General features: G+C 41.4%; 1 protein-coding gene across 3 annotated transcripts in view; it reads right to left on the bottom strand.

Annotated features, from left to right (window-relative positions):
* Nucleotides 1–16767, bottom strand: part of LOC148029348 (Cation efflux family protein) — a 146686-nt gene extending 129919 nt beyond the window's left edge. Inside the window, exons 1-7 of one of the 3 annotated variants that reach the window (XM_087688127.1) lie at nt 16690–16706; nt 15425–16531; nt 6707–6776; nt 6521–6618; nt 6017–6192; nt 5821–5936; nt 5636–5732 (exon numbers count right to left, since the gene is read on the bottom strand). In XM_087688127.1, the coding sequence (XP_087544253.1) occupies nt 5636–5732; nt 5821–5936; nt 6017–6192; nt 6521–6618; nt 6707–6776; nt 15425–16033 (1166 nt within the window). In that variant the 5' untranslated portion in view covers nt 16034–16531; nt 16690–16706. Of the gene's footprint in view, nt 1–5635; nt 5733–5820; nt 5937–6016; nt 6193–6520; nt 6619–6706; nt 6777–15424 lie in introns of all 3 variants that reach the window. The other 2 variants (XR_015692412.1, XM_087688126.1) reach the window with 2 other exon arrangements.
* Nucleotides 16768–19306: the final 2539 nt, after the last annotated feature.

Below are 19306 nucleotides of genomic sequence, written 5' to 3'. Positions count from 1 at the left end.
TACAATTACATGCTTACAGTAATCTTGATTTGGCTAGTGATTATGATTCACGTCACTCCACTAGTGGCAATTGTTTCTTTCTTGGCTCATCTTGCATATCTTGGCTTAGCAAGAAACACTCCACTGTTGCCACATCGTCATGTAAAGCTGAATACAAGGCAGCTTTCACTACCACGGTTGAATGCATATGAATTAGACGCTTGCTAGCTGATCTGGATGTATCTGTTACGGAGCCTACTCCTTTGTTCACCGACGGTCAGAGTGCCATTGCAGTGGCACAGAACCCTATATTTCATGCACGCACGAAACACATTGAGATACATTATCACTTTGTCAGAGAGAGGCTACATGCAGGTGATATCAGCCTTATCTATTGTCCTACCACCAGTAATATGACAGACATCTTCACCGAGGCTCTTCCTCGTGACAAATTTGAAGCATTTCGCAATGCTTTAAATTTGATCTTCTTTGGTGGTGATGATCCTTGTACTCTTGATCACTCTTCACTCCAGGGGGGTTTGTTGGGTATTTCACTCACGCCTCACTCATGCCTACGCTCACATAGGAGTGTCAATGATCAAGAGGACATTGGGGCACTTTTTACTCTCGGTAGGAGAGGTTTTTTCCCCCAAACTTATGGTATTATTTCGTATGTGCTTATAACACACACTTACGGATACTTACTGTGTTCAGGTGTAAACACCCCCTACAATCCTAAGCTTTAAGGGTTGTACCTTGTACTTCCAATTTACAGTCTTTCAGTTGTCGTGCTTCACTCTCACACTGTCTACTGGTTCTCCATGCTGAGCTTCGATCCTGTCCTCTCTCACACATTGAATGATTTTTGATAGTTTGGAATGATTTTAGTATGAGTTATATGGTTATAATGCCTTCTGTTGACCTTCTATAACCTTCTGTTTGAGTCTCTGTTCCTACTTTGTTTTTGTTATGTTCTGTATGCTTCTGTTAGTGTTCTGTAAAATGTATGTGAGACTTTGGGAAAGTTTTCTAGCCTTGAAAAGTGGTGAATGTAAGTTCAAAAGAGCTTGAAGAAGTTAAAGAAGTAGCTGTTGAAGACTCAAGAGAAGACTGGAGTGAAGTGACGATGATGAGCTATGAAGAGTCATTGTAGTGGCTCTGGTGACCTTTCATATCAGACACACCTTTTGGAAAGGGTATCCACGACCAAAGAATGATTATTATGAGTGATTATCTAGTATTGTAGTGAGGAGATGATGTACTATTGATTGAGAGAGAAAGAGACAGTCAGAGATAGCCAATTCTATGCAAAACAATGTATCTTTCTATGAGAGACTGTAAAAGAAAACTATGAAGACAATAAAGATAAATACTATGTTATATTTTTCCATTTAAAGTGGTATTTCTTTTGTGTTCTCTTTGTTGGTTGATAAATTCTATGAAGAATATGAAGAGAATAATGAATTTTTTGAAGATAAAGCCGTAGGAGAATTGTTTATATGATGCTGTGTGAAGATTTCTTGCTAGTGGTGTTATTTTCCTTGTTGTGATGCTCTAAAGAATGAAACAAAAGCTTGTTGATGTTACAATATAGATTTTCTTGCAGTAGAAACTCCTTTTCCTTCGTGTCTCTCTTGGGGTTCCATGTTTTTGATGCACAGCCGGGGAAGCACTGCTATCAACAAGCATCAGAAGAGACTGAAAATGAAAGAAATGGCATTGCCAAGAAGAAAAGAATTCAATGAATGTTTGCAAAGTTCCTTCTTCCACTGAAGAGTGGGAGATTCTCATTACCAAAGTCACTTTCCACAAGAAGTTCATTCCACAATGGCAGAAGCATATTACCATCATGATGCAGGCTCTATGTAGTGGGCTATTACCTCTTCCTGTTGAAGCAGCAAAAACTTGCATCTTGGTGGCAAATTGTTTGGGAACAAACTGAAGAGTAGAAACTGAGAGAATGACCATCCATGGAAGATTTGGCATTCATTGAGAAATTTCTAGATATCATCAAATGGGAGATCGTGAAGAAGCTTCAGGAGTCGTGGTCAGTGGAGCTTCACGAAAACAAGAAAGAAAAGAGTTAGAATTTGTTCATGGATGCTCAACAGCAAGACACGTGGGATGCCCGGTGTACTGATATGTCCCATGAAGTTCAGTTATTATCTTTTATGTATCTTACAGGCCATTTGCATATCCTTGATGAGGAAGATCTAAATGTTTATGTAGGAGATGTGATCTTGCAAGCTGTTATGTATGTACACTCAGTGGAGCTTTTGCTAGCTGAAAGTTTGAAGACTTATCATGAATCTTGGTGTAAAGGACATGCCTGGCATCCACCTTTGGAGATTGCTGCTTTGGAACCTCGTCGTCTCAAGAGTATGTTCCATAAATCCGATATCCAGTCTCTATAATCTTAGTTATTGAGCTATCTTGCTAATCATCCATTATTTACTGATTCCTTTTTTCAAGATTTTCATTTTCGTTGTTCTTCCTATCCATTGGATCTTGCAGATCTTTTGTCTTATTCCCTTATATCTTATCGTCTTTCTTTATATGTTTGTGTTCTTTCGTCTAAACCTAATACCATTCCTCTTTTATCTTTTACCCCTTCTGGGTTACCTCACATTCCTGTGTTTACCATTTGTCCTTTTATTGCTGATCCCACGATATCTCCTACCTCTTCCTACCATTTCTATTCCTTCTGTTTTTTCAGTAGATTCTTTTCAAACCTTTTTTATGCATTCTCCATCTTTTCCACCTTCCTTATCACTTCATTTATCATCATTCTATGACTTATCTTATCCTCCGTTACAATCTTCTCCTCTTATTCCATTGCCCTCTCCATTTTATTACATTAACCTTCCTCCCTAGACAGTTCTAGATACACCTGGCTATGATCATGATATTCTTCGTCGACGACAATGGATGCTGCATGATACTGTAACAAGACCAGTGTAGCCTTTTATCCCAGGGTCCTAGGATACGTCTATGACATGTTTGAATTCTTATATTCATTTTACCAAAGTACATGTTACTTCATCTTGCAGCTCATTTTTGCTGGTATATTGCCTTCATGAATCATCAATCTCATTTGAATACTTGAAAGAGTATCCCCTAGCTGATCATAGATCCAAATATAGATGTAGCTGCTACTCAAATGAATATACTGTATTACTTTGCATAGGCCTTCTCCACCAGTTTTATCATCTTACTAGAAATGATATATTTTCTCTAGTTTCTCCAAAATATATCTCTATACTTTGTAGATGAGAACAAAGCCTTGGAACGTCTTAAACTGAGTATGCAATTCAAGAAGAAACATCTTCATTCTACTTAGCAACAGAGGATTTTCATGATTGTATCATCTTTTTTCTTAATGAAAATCTTTTCATTTATTCTCCGTTTTTGGGAGCGTATGCCATTCAAACTACCTGATTTTGTGTCAAGTCGAAATGTATGTGTATGTATATGTATTATTTTTCTCTCAAGTGAAGTTGAAGATGAAGATAGACTTAATCACGAAGCTGATTAATGGATAGATGGATAAAAGAAACTTCTTATATCATTTACCAGTTTTTTTTTTTTAAGTATTAATGGATAAAGAGTTTTTCCTTTTGTTATATGCTTTCTTAGATACATGTTATAAGTTGGAGTCATGATTGGGTGAATTATTTAAGATACTGAAGAATATCAACGATATGAGCTCTTAAATGGACTTGTATTTCCTTTTTCCTAGGTCGCGAGGACGCTTCCCTTTTTAAGTGTGGGAATATATTGATTGTTAAAGCACTATGATTTTTTGGGCTGATTTTTGTTGTTTTTTGGGCTGAATGGTTCATTCTGTATGGTGATTGATTGGTTTAGAAGTGGTTTAAGAGTGTTTTGGATATAATGGAATGGTTTTGATAAATCCATGGTATTTTTGAGTTGAGATATGAGGTTTTATGATGATCTGTTGACATTTTGATAAGTTCTATTTGGTTATGTTTTGTTCTGATTTTCTTCTGTATGAAACATAGATTAATGATTGATAGAGGTTGAGGTCTTTTGAAAGCTCATTGAATGATTTTTGATAGTTTGGAATGATTTTAGTATGAGTTATGTGGTTTTGATACCTTTTATTGACCTTCTATAACCTTCTGTTTGAGCCTCTATTTCTGGTTTATTTTTATTCTTTTCTATTATGTATGCTTCTGTAAGTGTTCTGTGAAATGTACGTGAGACTTTGGGAAAGTTTTCTAGCCTTAAAAAGTCGTGAATGTAAGTTCAAAAGAGCTTGAAGAAGTTAAAGAAGTAGATGTTGAAGACTCAAGAGAAGACTGGAGTGAAGTGACAATAATGAGCTATGAAGAGTCACTGTAGTGGCTCTGGTGACTTTTCGTATCAGACACACATTTTGAGAGGTATCTTTACAACCAATAAAAGATTATTATGAGTGATTATAGAGTATTGTAGTGAGGAGATAATGTACTATTGATTGAGAGAGAAAGAGAGAGTAAGAGATAGCCAATTCTATATAAAACAATGTATCTATCTATGAGAGACTATGAAAGAAAACTATGAAGACAAAGAAGATAAATACTATGTGATATTTTTCCATTCAAAGTGGTGTTTCTTTTGTGTTCTCTTTGTTGGTTGATGAATTCTATAAAGAATATAAAGAGAATGATGAATTTTATTGAAGATAAAGCCATGGGAGAATTGTTTATACGATGCTGCGTGAAGATTTCTTGCTAGTGGTGTTATTTTCCTTGTTGTGGTTCTCTAAAGAATGAAACAAAAGCTTCTTGATGTTACAATATAAATTTTATTGCAGTAGAAACCCCTTTTCCTTGGTGTCTCTCTTGAGCTCCAAAAACACTACTCCCTATGAAAGCAAAATGCAAAATACTTCTAAAGGAGCTAGTGAGATAAGGTATTGCTGAGAAAAACAAACAGCAACTTTAACCTGGTCTAAATAGGTGTGGAATGATAAATCAGGTATTGAACAGAGGGGTTTTCCATGGATCAAAGTGCAACAAAGTGATAACCTCTCTAGTTTATCAAGGATTCTCACAGTAATCCCCCAGCAACTCACAATCATTGCGATTTCGTCCTATAGAAGGCTCCAGCAACTCACAACTACGACAATCTCAATTTATCTCAAAACAAGGGTGAACATAGCTAGAGGAGGTGGAGGAGAATGGGATGTTATACCTTCCAAGTGAAGACCTTTCACTATGACTGATGTGAGCTGGCTAATGAGCAATGTATAAAGGTTTACCACCAGAACCCCAAATTATCAAACCTCTGAGCATAAGTGGACACATAGCACATGAAACATGGAACAAGGTATGTAGCTCAAAAAGTTGTACCACAGCATGCCACTCCAGCTTCCCACCCCTTAGCTGCCGTTCGACACTTAAGATTCAGTGCCTTGGCATATTAACAGTACATTAAAATTACACTTATTAGTCTTCTAGAGTGAGGCTTACAACTTGATAATGAACTGGACTTTCCAACAGTAAATGTAGCTTCTTGACAAGGTTTAGACTAAAGTACCAAAAGATTTGTATGACGAACTCGTGTATTTGATTTCAAGAGTTAAAATATGGATCATGTTACACCTCTAGTGATGATGTTCCCAAGGAAATACAAATCATTTTCCACACACCTTCGGTACCCTGATTGTATGCCAGCTCTTATGATCATGCCTGACACAAAAAGGCCAGCTATAGGGTCCAAAAATTCCAATCCTAACATTGCTCCTCCTATACATGCCAAAAGCACCATGTTTAAGGCCTCAAATTTGAGGGGCAGGAGAAACAATTCTGAATGGAAAAAGGCTGAACCACTTACCAACACCAATAAGAGCAACCACAGAAGAGATTGCATCACTCCGATGGTGCCATGCATTGGCTTTTAGCAGCTCACTTCCATAAGCATCCCCTACTTTTTTAGTTACCCAGTATAACCTGAAATTGTCAAATAGTTGCTCAAATGACAAATTTAGGGGAGACCCTTTATTAAATTCAATAGTCAATCAGATTCTGACCCCTCTTTGACCAATATAGAAATCATCGTTGCTGATAGTGCCAGGATCTGGTGTTCTTTGTCGATGCCATGTTGATGCCCACCATGTGAATGAGTATGCCCAAAGAAATGAGCATGTTCCGCACCACTTTGCAAGGAAGAAACAAGATTACTACTCTCTGATGCAGTCAGCAGGCCCTGATATAGACCATGTCAAAAGAAGTACTGTTGTTGTTCTCACAGATTGGTCTTATTCTAGTCTATCTTACATTTGAGGAAACAAACTACATTTTCAAAAGACATTGGAACTAACAGAAGAACACAAGAGAAAGATTTTGCAAACCCCAACACACAGTGAATTGACTGGAATAACTTTGAATTTACTGTAACACACGCACACGCACAAAATAGGCAATTCTGAAGTAACATGCAAATAATCTTGACTCAGGAGGATGTAAAAAGCACTGAAACTGCAATTCATGTTGAAGGAAGGTAAGCTAGCACGTGTGGAAAACACTGAACTTGCCTGCAGAACCTCAAAGGAATGCCATGCAATGCCGCCTCCTGTCAACACCAGCATGCTTGAGACTCCTAAAGCTCCCAATGACTCAAACTTTCCATGCCCTGTGTAAATGTAAAATAGCAAATTGATAAATCCCATAGACATTGATATCTTCCCAATTTATAAAGTTTCATGTCAAGGTTAACATACCAAAAGGATGTGTTTTGTCCTTAGGAGCTCTTGCTACTTTGTAGGTCCACAATGCTACTCCACTAAGTACCTAAAAAAAGTTCCAAGTCAACAATTTTCAATGAAAACAAAAAGACAACTAAGACCCATAGCATTTGTCTGTATTCAAACAATGATTACTACAGAAGGCTGTCACCTGTTTGCTTAATGAACAAGTAACCTCCATTATAAGTTGATGCAAAGAGTATATGGTGTATCTGTGATGTGTTAGCATTTTTCTCAAGAAAACAAAGAGTTTTAGGTGACGGAATAAGCCAAAACCTGGTAAGAAAGTTTCCAAGACAATGGAACATGATTGGCCAATAGTTTTTCAAGAAAAGAAAGATTTATTAGCGACAGCTCGGAGAAGATCCCCCTTTGGTCATTAAAATGCATTTATATGATCATTTTACTGGTCAGAAGCTGGGTTTTACCAATGTGGCTGACATTGTAACTATCCTGTAAGGCTGTACATTTGTCTACATTGCGATTTTCTCCAAGCGTCATTCATCAGTTAATCGTGGGTCAAAGGATCATGGATCAAGATCATCCTCAAGTGACAACAGCAGAGTGAGCCAGACAGCATGCATGTGGATCAAGGGGCACAAGTAAGAGACTTCATGCTTGTTGGAGGATTCATCATCATTGTGATTGTGAGTCTATCTTGGATAGGGCAGCAAGGCGTAAACTTCAGGATTTGGAGCACAGAGAGAGTACAATTGTGCTCACAACTGGAGTGCAAATGTGGATATATTTGATAGGAGATCTGTTTCCACATTTGTATTCTCTTATCTTCTCCAGTCAAAGGATTCGAAAATTTTTGCTTACTCTTCAACAGCAATAGTACAAGGTTCTGTTTCATATCAACTTTACCTGAAGAGCTTGTGTTGCTCCCAGTTGCATCACATGCAGTAGCAGAGGTTACATGCATGAAGACAATATCATTTCACCAAGAGCTCACTCTTCTACAAAGACAAACAAATTCTACATAATTGATAATCTCCTAGCTTCCACAAACACATCGCTAGCTTGGAGATGTGCATGGAGCAAAGGGTTTTCCAGGTATCCTCCAGCATTTTGTGATAGACCTCATTGGTAGAGTACTTCATGAAGTCCTTGGAATAAAAGCCCAATCCAACCATGGAGATGAACTGTCCAATCATGGCAACAAAGAATGCTGCCCTGCCCAATTCTTTCCTCCAATCTGGTTCATATATTTATATCTCCAACCATCATGCTGACCCATTGTTGGCAAAATAGGATGGGAGAAGTAAACCCAAGTTTGCAATTAGCCCTAGGCACATCGTCATAACTCGTCCTATTTGCGACAACTGGATTCATAGGAGATACAAATTGATATGAACCAGATTGTAGGAACTGATTAGGCAGAATTCTCTCATTCTACAATCCAATACTGCCATATTATTGAATTGACTATGCAAAAATCAATTTTCTGGCCCATCGAGGAATTTGGAAGAGACCAAGACCACAACACGGAAACAATTAATATCCTATATAGATTCAAGAGGACCCCAAGAAGTGAAAAGTAAGGTCTCCTATCAGGAATCAATCAAGTGATGAGAGCAAATACAATGTGAGTTTTGATGGCCTATGGCCTACCTCAAGTCTGAAACATGCCACCAAGATTTCTAAATTCAAATACTACCATGGAAAAACCGAACCTTTTGAATAATAGCCTGGCAATATCTACCTAAGGGTGTTGCTCTCCATGTAAATCCCCCCATCTCATACAAAGCTGTCCTGCCCATGCATTTAAGCATGAATCAAAGAGCAAAGACAACACTAGGAAATCATATTGATCCTCGCCACCTGTCCTACACTGAGACAAACATTCAGCCTTCATTAATGCCTAATTTATTCTCCTTAAAACAGCCCTAAAAAGCATCAAAAAGCAATTACCAAAACTAAATGGCTTTACTTTTAAATTTTAATGGTAGGACAAATCCCTGATAACATTCTATACAAGAGCAAATTGTGGGCATTCCACTTTATTCTTAATCATTCCACACACTTGCCTCTCCGCTGATCAATGTACCAGCCAGCTGTCATCCAGCAACCTCTCCAGCTGTCCACTCCTTCCAAAGCTGCCACCCTGCTGTACCAGCCACCGTCATTATCTGGAGTGCTGCCAAAATAAATGGCTTTACTTTAACTAGTAGGAAAACTGCCCAAACATCTTCCATATAAGAGCAAATTGTGGGCATTCCACTTTATCCTCGATCATTCCACACTCTTGCCTCTTCGCTGATCAGTGTACTGTGAGGAGGACAGATCGGCTGAGAGTACAGTTGACAGTGAAGAGTGTGAGGAGGACAGATCGGCTGAGAGTGCAGTTGACAGTGAAGAGAGTGTGGTAGCACAACACCCAATGCAATAATCTGAAGAGTGTGTGATGCAAGTATAAAGTACAATCCTTAAACCTTAGGGTTGCTAGAGTGTGTTCACACCCGAAATGTGTAAAACTCGATAAGTGCCTGAACTGTGTGACATAGGCACATAAAATAAAAGAAAATAAATCTAGGGGGAAAAACCTCTCGTAAGGAGAGTAAAAAGTGTCCCAATGTCCTACCGAGGATCACCGGCACTCCTCTGTGAGGATAGGCGTGAGTCAAACCCAACAAACCCCCCTCGAGTGAAGAGTGATCAATATACAAGGGTCATCCACCAAAGGAGATCAAATTTAAAGCATTGTAGAATGCTTCAAATTTGTCATGAGGAAGAGGTTTCGTGAAGATGTCTGCCACATTACTGGTGGTAGGACAATAGACAAGGTTGATATCACCTGCATGTAGCCTCTCTCTAACAAAGTGATAGTGGATCTCAATGTGTTTCGTGCGTGCATGAAACACTGGTTCTGTGCCACTACAATGGCACTCTCACTATCAGTAGACAAAGGAGTAGGGCCCATGACAAATACATCCAAATCAGCCAACAAGCATCTGAGCTTTTCCGCATTCAATTGTGGTAGTGAAAGCTGCCTTGTATTCAACATTACATGACGATGTGGCAACAATGGATTGTTTCTTGCTAACCCAAGAGATACAAGATGAGCCAAGAAAGAAACAATTACCACTTGTGGAGTGATAAGAATCATAATCACCAACCCAATCAAAATCACTATAAAAATGTAGGTGCAATGGTCCCCCCAGTCCTAGTACCTTGCAAGTAATGAAAAACATGCTTGACGGTTTGCCAACATGACATGCGTGGCTGATGCATATATCTGCTCAAGGCTGAAACTGCAAACTGAATGTTTGGCCTTGTGTTGCATAAGTAAATGAGATATCCAACTACTGGAGTATATGTATGGATATTAAACAAATCACTGTCATCATGCAAGGATGCTTGAGTCCAGGTTCCATTGGTATAAAGACTAGCTTGCAATCCTGTGAGCCAAATCTCTCAAGAAGTTTACCAATGTATCTAGACTATGACAATCCAATGACTCTAGCATCATGAATAAACTGAATGCACAAATATTAGTGCAAAGACCCCAAATCTGACATCTCAAAAGCTTGCTGCAAATTTTGTTTGAATGCTGAAATCTAATCAACAGTATTCCTATAAGTAGCAAATCATCAATATAAAGACATATAACCAGCAAGGATCCCCCTCCCCCCCTTTACATACGTAAAGTGTAGACTCTAATGAGCGGTTTATGAACCCTTGGCTGAGTAAAAAAGGCATCAATCTTTGCATACCAAGTGTTCGAATCCCACAATTGCAAACCAATGGGTTATTGTATATAGGATGAGGTTGAATGGTGGACAGCTTGTCTATTTATAGACGTGGAAGGATCCTTCTAGATTAGGGTTTTGCATGTGGGATACAGAAACTCTCTAGAACCACTCCCCGTTTAACGAAACTTTTGGTAATTTACTATTTTGGGGTTGTTTTAAAGAGCTAATTAGTATGTAATGAATTTTTAGCTTAAGAACCCCTCTTAGGCCCAAAACTGGAACCAAGAAGGGACTGGAAGAAAGGCTTAAGCACGTTTTTACCCTAAGGAGTCCCACCCCAAAGTAGTTAGGGCATTGGACAAAGGGTACACGTTGGTTGCCTAGTGGCCCACCAAGACTATAGAGGTGATGAATATCTGATCAAGGGAGCCCTAATAGTCACCCGAGAAAGGATAGAGCAGTGGGCAAAGGGTGCTTGTCAGTTTCTCAATGGCCTACCAAGTTCTGCAAAGGCGGATAAAAGCACATTGATCCTTTTTTTTGTGGAGTAGGTTTCTCGCATTCAAGTGCAGATTTCAGCCACCATCAATCTTCCCTCCGTGGCTGTCCAGCCCCTCCAAACTGCTGCCACATCATCATCCTTTCTTGACTACCTATCCACTGCTGCCACCCATCACTCCACCTTGCTAGCAACACCATTCAACCCCTCCAGATTATTGTGTTTGCTGATCAAGGAGCTACCCTGCTGTCCAAGCATCCACTCGGCATCAAACAGGCTACATCTTGTAGTGCAAGCCCTAACACATCACCTGCTTCCCCTTCAGCTTACTGAGTTTTGCAGATTTTCTGATCTTATCATTATTAGACACCTTTCTTTGCTCTCAGCTAGATGCCTATTGCCTCGATGATCAACATTTTGCCCTTTCCACTCTCCAACATCTCGACTAGTGGTTACAATACTCCAGATTTGTCTCCAATGGATGTCACACTCGAACACTCACTGCTCTATCCTTGAGCATTTTGTACACTCTCACATTCATTTCCTGTATGGATTCACTCACTCCAGAGTTCTCTTTTTTCTCTCCCTATGTTTATTTTTTTGCACCTTGAGTTTTGGATTTTGCGTTTAGGGTAGAGTTTGAGTTTTACATATCACTATCTAAAGCTTTGTGTTTCAGTCCTGGTTGTACTTTTTGTGTTTCCTTGGTGCAAACCCTATCATATATTCACAACAATGCGATGCATGTGTTAATAGCATTGGGGCTGTTTTGATTAAAAAGGGGCTTCTAGTGAATTTTTAATTTAATGCTCTTTGGACAGTTAAGTTGGGATACTTAAGTTGTGCATGTGTGGTTTACATGTGAGATTAAGTTGAATGTGTCACGCCGACAATTGATCCTAGTTTGGGCAATGGGGGACATTGGCAAAAGTAGTGGCGGATAGGTGCCAGTGCAGTACATAAGTGGTCATGACATTTGAATGTCCCCCTAGAAATAACTCTTGGTGTCATTAGAGTTGTAAATTTAAATGATTTGATGTCCTAGCCAAAGGTTTATGGAAAGTCTCAACGCTTTCAGGTTCAAAGAGGTTAGGAATTTAAAAGTGAGGTTGGGAAAATATAATGTTACTTAAAATGAGGGCAGAGTAAGGCCAAAGGGGCTATTCAGCTCACATTTGCATGTGAAAGCCCCAATGAAAATGGAAATTTTCCAAATGTCAAGTTTGGGTCAGTTTTGGACTGCATGCAAGTGTATCTTCCATGTTGGCTCTTTCTCACCCGTTCTAGTGTGGTTTATGGGCCATTGACATGTTCAGCTTTGATACGTTGACAAGACAAACACTCAATGACATATTTGAGAACGTCACCTTTAAGCCTCTCTTCACCCTGGTGTCTGTTACCCCTGTGATAGACTTTCAACCACAAACGCTCTGACAATGGTGGTGTGCCCGACGTGAAAGTTGGCAATAGGATTCTGCAGGTTCAAGTGGTAATGATGCTTAACAACAGATGATTGCTTTGTTGCAGTAACAACAATAGCAACAGTTGTTGTTACAACAATAGATGCAAACTGGGTAGGAAGCAGAAAGGGTTGTGGAGATCAATTTTGGAACAATACACAATTGTCGATGCACATTGTAGTGCAACAGACATTAGCATTGGGGCTGTTTTGATTAAAAAGGGGCTTCTAGTGAATTTTTAACTTAATGCTCTTTGGACAGTTAAGTTGGGATACTTAAGTTGTGCATGTGTGGTTTACTTGTGAGATTAAGTTGAATGTGTCACGCCGACAATTGATCCTAGTTTGGGCAATGGGGGACATTGGCAAAAGTAGTGGCGGATAGGTGCCAGTGCAATACATAAGTCAAATCTTGGTCGTGACATTTGAATGTCCCCCTAGAAATAACTCTTGGTGTCATTAGAGTTGTAAATTTAAATGATTTGATTTCCTAGCCAAAGGTTTATGGAAAGTCTCCGCTTTCAGGTTCAAAGAGGTTAGGAATTTAAAAGTGAGGTTGGGAAAATATAATGTTACTTAAAATGAGGGCAGAGTAAGGCCAAAGGTGCTATTCAGCTCACATTTGCATGTGAAAGCCCCAATGAAAATGGAAATTTGCCAAATGTCAAGTTTGGGTCAGTTTTGGACTGCATGCAAGTGTATCTTCCATGTTGGCTCTTTCTCACCCGTTCTAGTGTGGTTTATGGGCCATGCAAGGCTAGAGAAGGTTGTGGAGATCAATTTTGGAACAATACACAATTGTCGATGCACATTGTAGTGCAACAGACATCTGCTGAACTTGATTTTGGAGTAGACAGAAGAGAAACCCTAGTCAGCTGTAGGTGACAGCATTCAATGCATAATCAGATGTATGCAACTCCTATTTTTAGCATTTTCTATGTGAGAAAATCGGAATTCTCTCTCTCCATGCCGAACCATCAGTGAATTTGAAGCATTTCAGCAGTGAATTTGCTGATTGCATACCTAATTTCAGTAAGAATTAGGGTTTACCAGCTTTCTTGGAATAAATGCTAGCAAGTCTCAGATATGCATGAAGAGTTGTTGCTACAAATCTAAAGATTAACAGAAGGTTTGGAGAGATTTGGTCATCTACTGCAATGGTGACCTGTATACAGTTATTGACAACTCAATTTTGCTGCCCAAGCAATTACAAACAAGAGACAACTGAGGACTAATGACACTGTCACTATTTTAGGCTGAAATTGATGTTGCAGGGATGAAAAATCAGAAATTTCTCCCATGCTGCTTCTCTCCCATCTTGGTCAAATGCATGTGCAGTCTTGCAGGAAATTGGAGATTTGAGCCTTGGATTTGAACCTGATATGTTGCAAATTTGGGGATTTTCTAATCTCAGTTTGAAACCACGAAAGTAAAGTTCAGGGTTTGCATGGCTGCAATGGGATGCATGCATGGTTGTCTCAGTGATTGAGAAAGCTTGTTGATGCAAATTCAGTCAAAGGGACTACATAACGGGTGAGATCTGGAAGGTTTACAGGAGCCTAGTTTGCATGCAACCCAAAGAGGATTCAATTTGGAGTTCCCTAATATCAGAATCAAGGGGCAATTTGGATTTTGAAATTGCTAGTTATAGAGAACAGCAAGATATTCCAAATGTTGTAGGAGGATTGGCTCAGTCAATAGAGAAAATGAGGACTAGAGAGCATGACACTTCTCAAGGATTCGAATCAAATCTCTGTTGAACAAAGTTTTGGAATTAATGTGAAACAAAATGCCACAAGGTGTGCCAATGGTTTTAGGCCAATTGGGTATCAGCTCGTCTCAATTTCTTTAGAACAATCTGACCCAAGGTGGTAAAATGGTAAAGTGATAGAGTGCTCAAGGGCGGATGTTCTTTGACTATGGTGCCACATGCTTTGCCAATAGTTTCACATGCTTCTCTCAAACTACAAAATTGCAAGGATTTTTGTTGTTCCACACCTTTTTTTTGGGTTTTTATTTTTATTTTATTTTTAATGTGTGTGTGTGTGTGTGTGTGTGTGTGTGGGGGGGGGGGGGGGGGGGGGGGGGGGGGGGGTGTGGTTGTTTGGGTTATTACAGGGTAATGTGTTGGGATATAAAGGCCCGGTAACCTCCGTGTATATAGTACACGCACATTGTACATGTGAATGCACCCTTTGCGTGCCCTAAGTATAAATACATTTTATTCTTTGTGTAACTCTTATCGTCTCGAACTTTCACTCTGCTCACCCCTCTCTCCAGCTGTCACACTCACACGCTCCTGCTCGATCTCAAACTCTCTAAGCTGTGTCCTTACAGTCCAACAACTGGTATCAGAGCCAAGACTCAAACAAGAGTGCATCCCTAACCCATCCAATGAGTTGCTAAGTTACTCAATCATTTGTATACTCCAATGTTCAAAGAAAAAAAGCATGAATGGATAATTCAATGTTTGGGAAGGGATAGTACCCATATTGGGAGTGTCATGTGCATGTATCTTCTTAGGGAAAAAAGGGAAAGTTCTAGAACACTGACATTCTTCTTCTAGAAACTGCTTCACAAAAAACTGCTCTTCCAATTTAGTCAAACCAATGCTACTATCTCAGCTGAGCTACAAAGGCAATGTCAATGCCAAACCTGCCAAAGTTGAAAGGCAGAACTGTGATATGTTGCTTAAACTTAGACTAAACCTTCTTCTTAGTGGTTTATATGATAGCTTAGAAACACTATCTCGACCTCCCTTTGAATACCTAACTAAGAATTGCTGAGTACTTTGCATTCATAGGTAAACAAGAATGTTTACTTGCAATAATATGGAAAAACATCCAACCAAAATTAGCAGCAACAGATACTGCTAAAATGATTATATTGTAATTCATATTCAATTGCCTATCAATGCAATTGAAAGCTCTAGTTGCTAGGACAGCCATAAGTTTGTGCACATTAATTTGAAAAATCCAAATGATAGCAACAATGTCTGATAACACCTTGTATGCACACTAGGTAGATTCTGAGAGACTTACAATATCGGACATGGAGTGTGCTGCATCTGCTGCAACTGCTGCGCTGCCAGATATGTAACCACAAAATGCTTTACCAACAGTCAAGCAGATGTCTGCAATCAAACCCAGACGAGAGACCCTAACCCCTGCATCTCCAGAGTCATCTCGCACATTATTTGTATGTTCATCATGATGATGCGCATGACCAATGTGAGTACGCTTAAATGTCTTATTACACCAGGGCCTCTGCAAAGCTTCCAAATTGTCAAGTCTTGAGCGGTATGTTATACAACGAACTCCTCCACACTGGCAAGAACTAACAGGCTGTAAAGCAGGCATACAAATTTTGGATTTCCCAGAATCAGGGAGCAAAGTATACAGAGGCGGAGCCGCTGATGGTATTCTTTCCCTGTAAAAGCTATGGAAAGCTGTTCGATGAAGGGAAGTGCAGTAACTGGAGTTACTTCGCATGCGAGCTGCCATTAACCATCTCTGAAACTTCGCATCGAGCAGCTTCCGGCCAGCTATAGAAGCAGTAAAGGCCTTCCTCATGCTGGCTTGTAATGTAGGATTTCCCAAATGCAGCTGTAGAAGCAATAAAGAGAGAAACCTTTGCAGAAAATCTACCATATGCAGGATTGAACCAGCGCGTAATGAGTCGTCCTCCGTTAGAATTTCTTAAGAAGACTATCCTTTGCACGAAACTTTATCAAATGCAGGATTTAACCAACGTGTAGTGAGCATTCTCTGTTGGAACTTCCTTGAATTCCTGCCGCTGCAGCACATGAAGCCGCACTACTTCCTTGAAGAGGGAGAGATGCGGACGGCTGTTTCAGCTGTACTGTCTCAGAAGCGACGCAGTCGAGGGGCAACGTTGCAGTATTGTTCTCTCATGTGCCTACCGTAGGGGAAGACATTACATCTGGAACGAAGCCATCGCTGCTGCCATAGTGAGGCACAGATTTCAAGGAAGGGATGCTTACGGCTCTTTCAGCTCTATTGTCTCAGACGAGACGTAGTCGAGGTGCAACGTTGCAGTCTTGTCCTAAGATGCGCCTGCCGTTAAGGAAGATTTAGGTGCCTGCCGTTGGGGGAAGATTTACGTCTTATTAAAGGACGCCATCGCTGCTGCCATAGTAAGACACAAAAAGAAAGACTTCCAACTCAGCATCCACCTCAGATGCTCACCAGCACTCGCCACGTAGCCAAACCCTTGTTGGCATCTAAAGTGTCGCCTATAAACGAATTCCAAAAAACCCTTAACGATGGGATTTATAACTACATACAGGCGGCGGATTGTTGGTGTGCTACAAGGATCGTCGATGACAATGAACAAGGTGCGATCGTCGTGATCACGAAATGTGACGTTCTTCTCCTTATGTTCGACTTTCCCTTCTCGGTCTCCCCAACATCTATATCTATATCTATACTACATTATAATTGGGATTGTATCTTAGGTGATGGCCAAACCACCACAAAGCTCCCAAACCTCTTTATTGCCGGGCCTACTTTTCAAATCTTGCATGTCTTCCATGGAAAAGGATGTGCCATGATGACTAAGTGTGGTCTTTATTGGAAGGTTCCCGCTCTATACTACATTATAATTGGGACCGTACCTTAGGTGATGGCCAAACCACCATAATGCTCCCAAACATGCTCTTTATTGCCAAGCCTACTTTTCAAATCTTACATGTCTTACATGGAAAGGACATGCCATGATGACCAGGTGTGGCCTTCATTAGAGTGTTCCAACTCATCGTGCCATCCTCCACATTATTCATTGTTGGCTTCCCACTCCTGCTGCTCATCCGTCGCGCCAAGGGAGGATCGATCGTCAAGTGGGTGCTGAGGACATGGGGGTAAACGCTATAGCCAGGTAAATCTCTCTCACTCTCACACACACACACACACACACGTGCGCATGCCCACACGCTCTCTCTCTCTCTCTCTCTCTCTCTCTCTCTCTCTCTCTCTCTCTCTCTCTCTCTCTCTCTCTCTCTCTCTCTCTCTCTCTCTCTCTCTCTCTCTCTCTCTCTCTCTCTCTCTCTCTCTCTCTCTCTCTCTCTCTCTCTCTCTCTCTCTCTCTCTCTCTCTCTCTCTCTCTCGTCGTCAGGGGCGCGTCAAGGTCGCCAGGGGTGTGTAAGGTGTCGTCAAGCAGCAGTGGCCGTCGTCGATCAGGGTGAGGAAGGTAGGCGCATCGGGTTGTCGAGGTGACCATTTGGCCCCTCTCCCCCAATACACACAGCCCATCCTCCCCCCTTCCCTAGCTTGCCTGGCCATGGTTTTGGCCCCCCCACAAAAAACAAACACCCTCCCATTCTCCCCCGTCCGCAACCCACACGTCCCCTTCCCCAGCCCACCTGCCCATGGGTTTGCGCCCCCCGCCCCCCCCCCCCCCCCATCCCCCAAAAAAACAAACACACTCCCATTCTCCCCTGCCTATATTACATTATAATTAGGATTGTACCTTAGGTGATGGCCAAACCACTACAAAGCTCCCAAATGTGTTGTTTATTGCCGAACCTACTTTTCAAATCTTGCATCTCTTGCATGGAAAAGGACATGCCATGATGACCAAGTGTGGTCTTCATTGGAGGGTTCCCGCTCTATACTACATTATAATTGGGACTATATCTTAGGTGATGGACAAACCACCACAAAGCTCCCAAACCTACTCTTTATTGCCGAGCCTACTTTTCAAATCTTGCATGTCTTACATGGAAAAGGACATGCCATGATGACCAAGTGTGGTCTTCATTGGAGGGTTCCCGCTCATCGTGCCATCCTCCACATGATTCATTGGTGGCTTCCCACTCCTGCCTGCGATCTTGCTCCTCTTGCTTGCTACTCGTGCGTTGCGCCAAGGGGGAATCAATCGTCGAATGGGTGCTGAGGACATGGGGTAAATCTCTCTCTCTCTCTCTCTCTCTCTCTCTCTCTCTCTCTCTCTCTCTCTCTCTCTCTCTCTCTCTCTCTCTCTCTCTCTCTCTCTCTCTCTCTCTCTCTCTCTCTCTCTCTCTCTCTCTCTCTCTCTCTCTCTCTCGGGTTGTCAAGGGCGCGTCAAGGTGACATGTCACGGGTGCGTCAGGTGTCATCAAGCAACGCTGACTGTCGTCAACCAAGGGAGGAAGGCGCATTAGGTCGTCCAAGCGACCATTTGCCCCCCTTTCCCCAATACACACAGCCCATCCTCCCGATCCCCCCCACATTCACTCGCCCGCCCATCGATTCCCCCCCCTCCCTAGCTCATCCGGCCATGGGTTTGCCCCCCCCCCCCCCCCCAAAAAAATTGGCACCATCCCATTCCCCCCCTTCACAGCCTGCTTGTCCCCTTCCCCAACCCACCCGTCCATTTCCCCTCCCCCCTCCCCAGTCCACTGCCCATCCCCCTCCCCATCCCACCCGCACCCATGGGTTTGCCCTCCCTCCCCCCAAAAAAACAGACATACACCCATTCCCCCCCCCCCCTCCCTATACTACATTATAATTAGGAATGTACCTTAGGTGATGGCCGGAACCACCACAAAGCTCCCAAACCTGCTCTTTATTGCCGAGCCTACTTTTTAAATCTTGCATGTCTTGCATGGAAAAGGACGTGCCATGATGACCAAGTGTGGTCTTCACTGGAGGGTTCCTGCTCTATGCTACATTGTAATTGGAATTCTACCGTAGGTGATAGCTAAACCACCACAAAGCTCCCAAACCTACTCTTTATTGTCAAGCCTACATTTCAAATCTTTCATGTCTTACATGGAAAAGGACATGCCATGATGACTAGGTGTGGTCTTCATTGGAGGGTTCCCACTCATCATGCCATCCTCAACATTATTCATTGGTGGCTTCCCGCTCTTGCTTGCGATCCTGCTACTCTTGCTTGCTACTCGTGCATCGCGCTAGGGGGGA

This window comes from Lygodium microphyllum, chromosome 11 (genome assembly GCF_053477565.2).
Source record: "Lygodium microphyllum isolate KBCC chromosome 11, Lygodium_microphyllum_v1.1.10, whole genome shotgun sequence".
Taxonomy (NCBI): Eukaryota; Viridiplantae; Streptophyta; class Polypodiopsida; order Schizaeales; family Lygodiaceae; genus Lygodium; species Lygodium microphyllum.
Note: the sequence above shows the minus strand (reverse complement) of the source record. Positions and strands in the feature narration are given on the sequence as shown.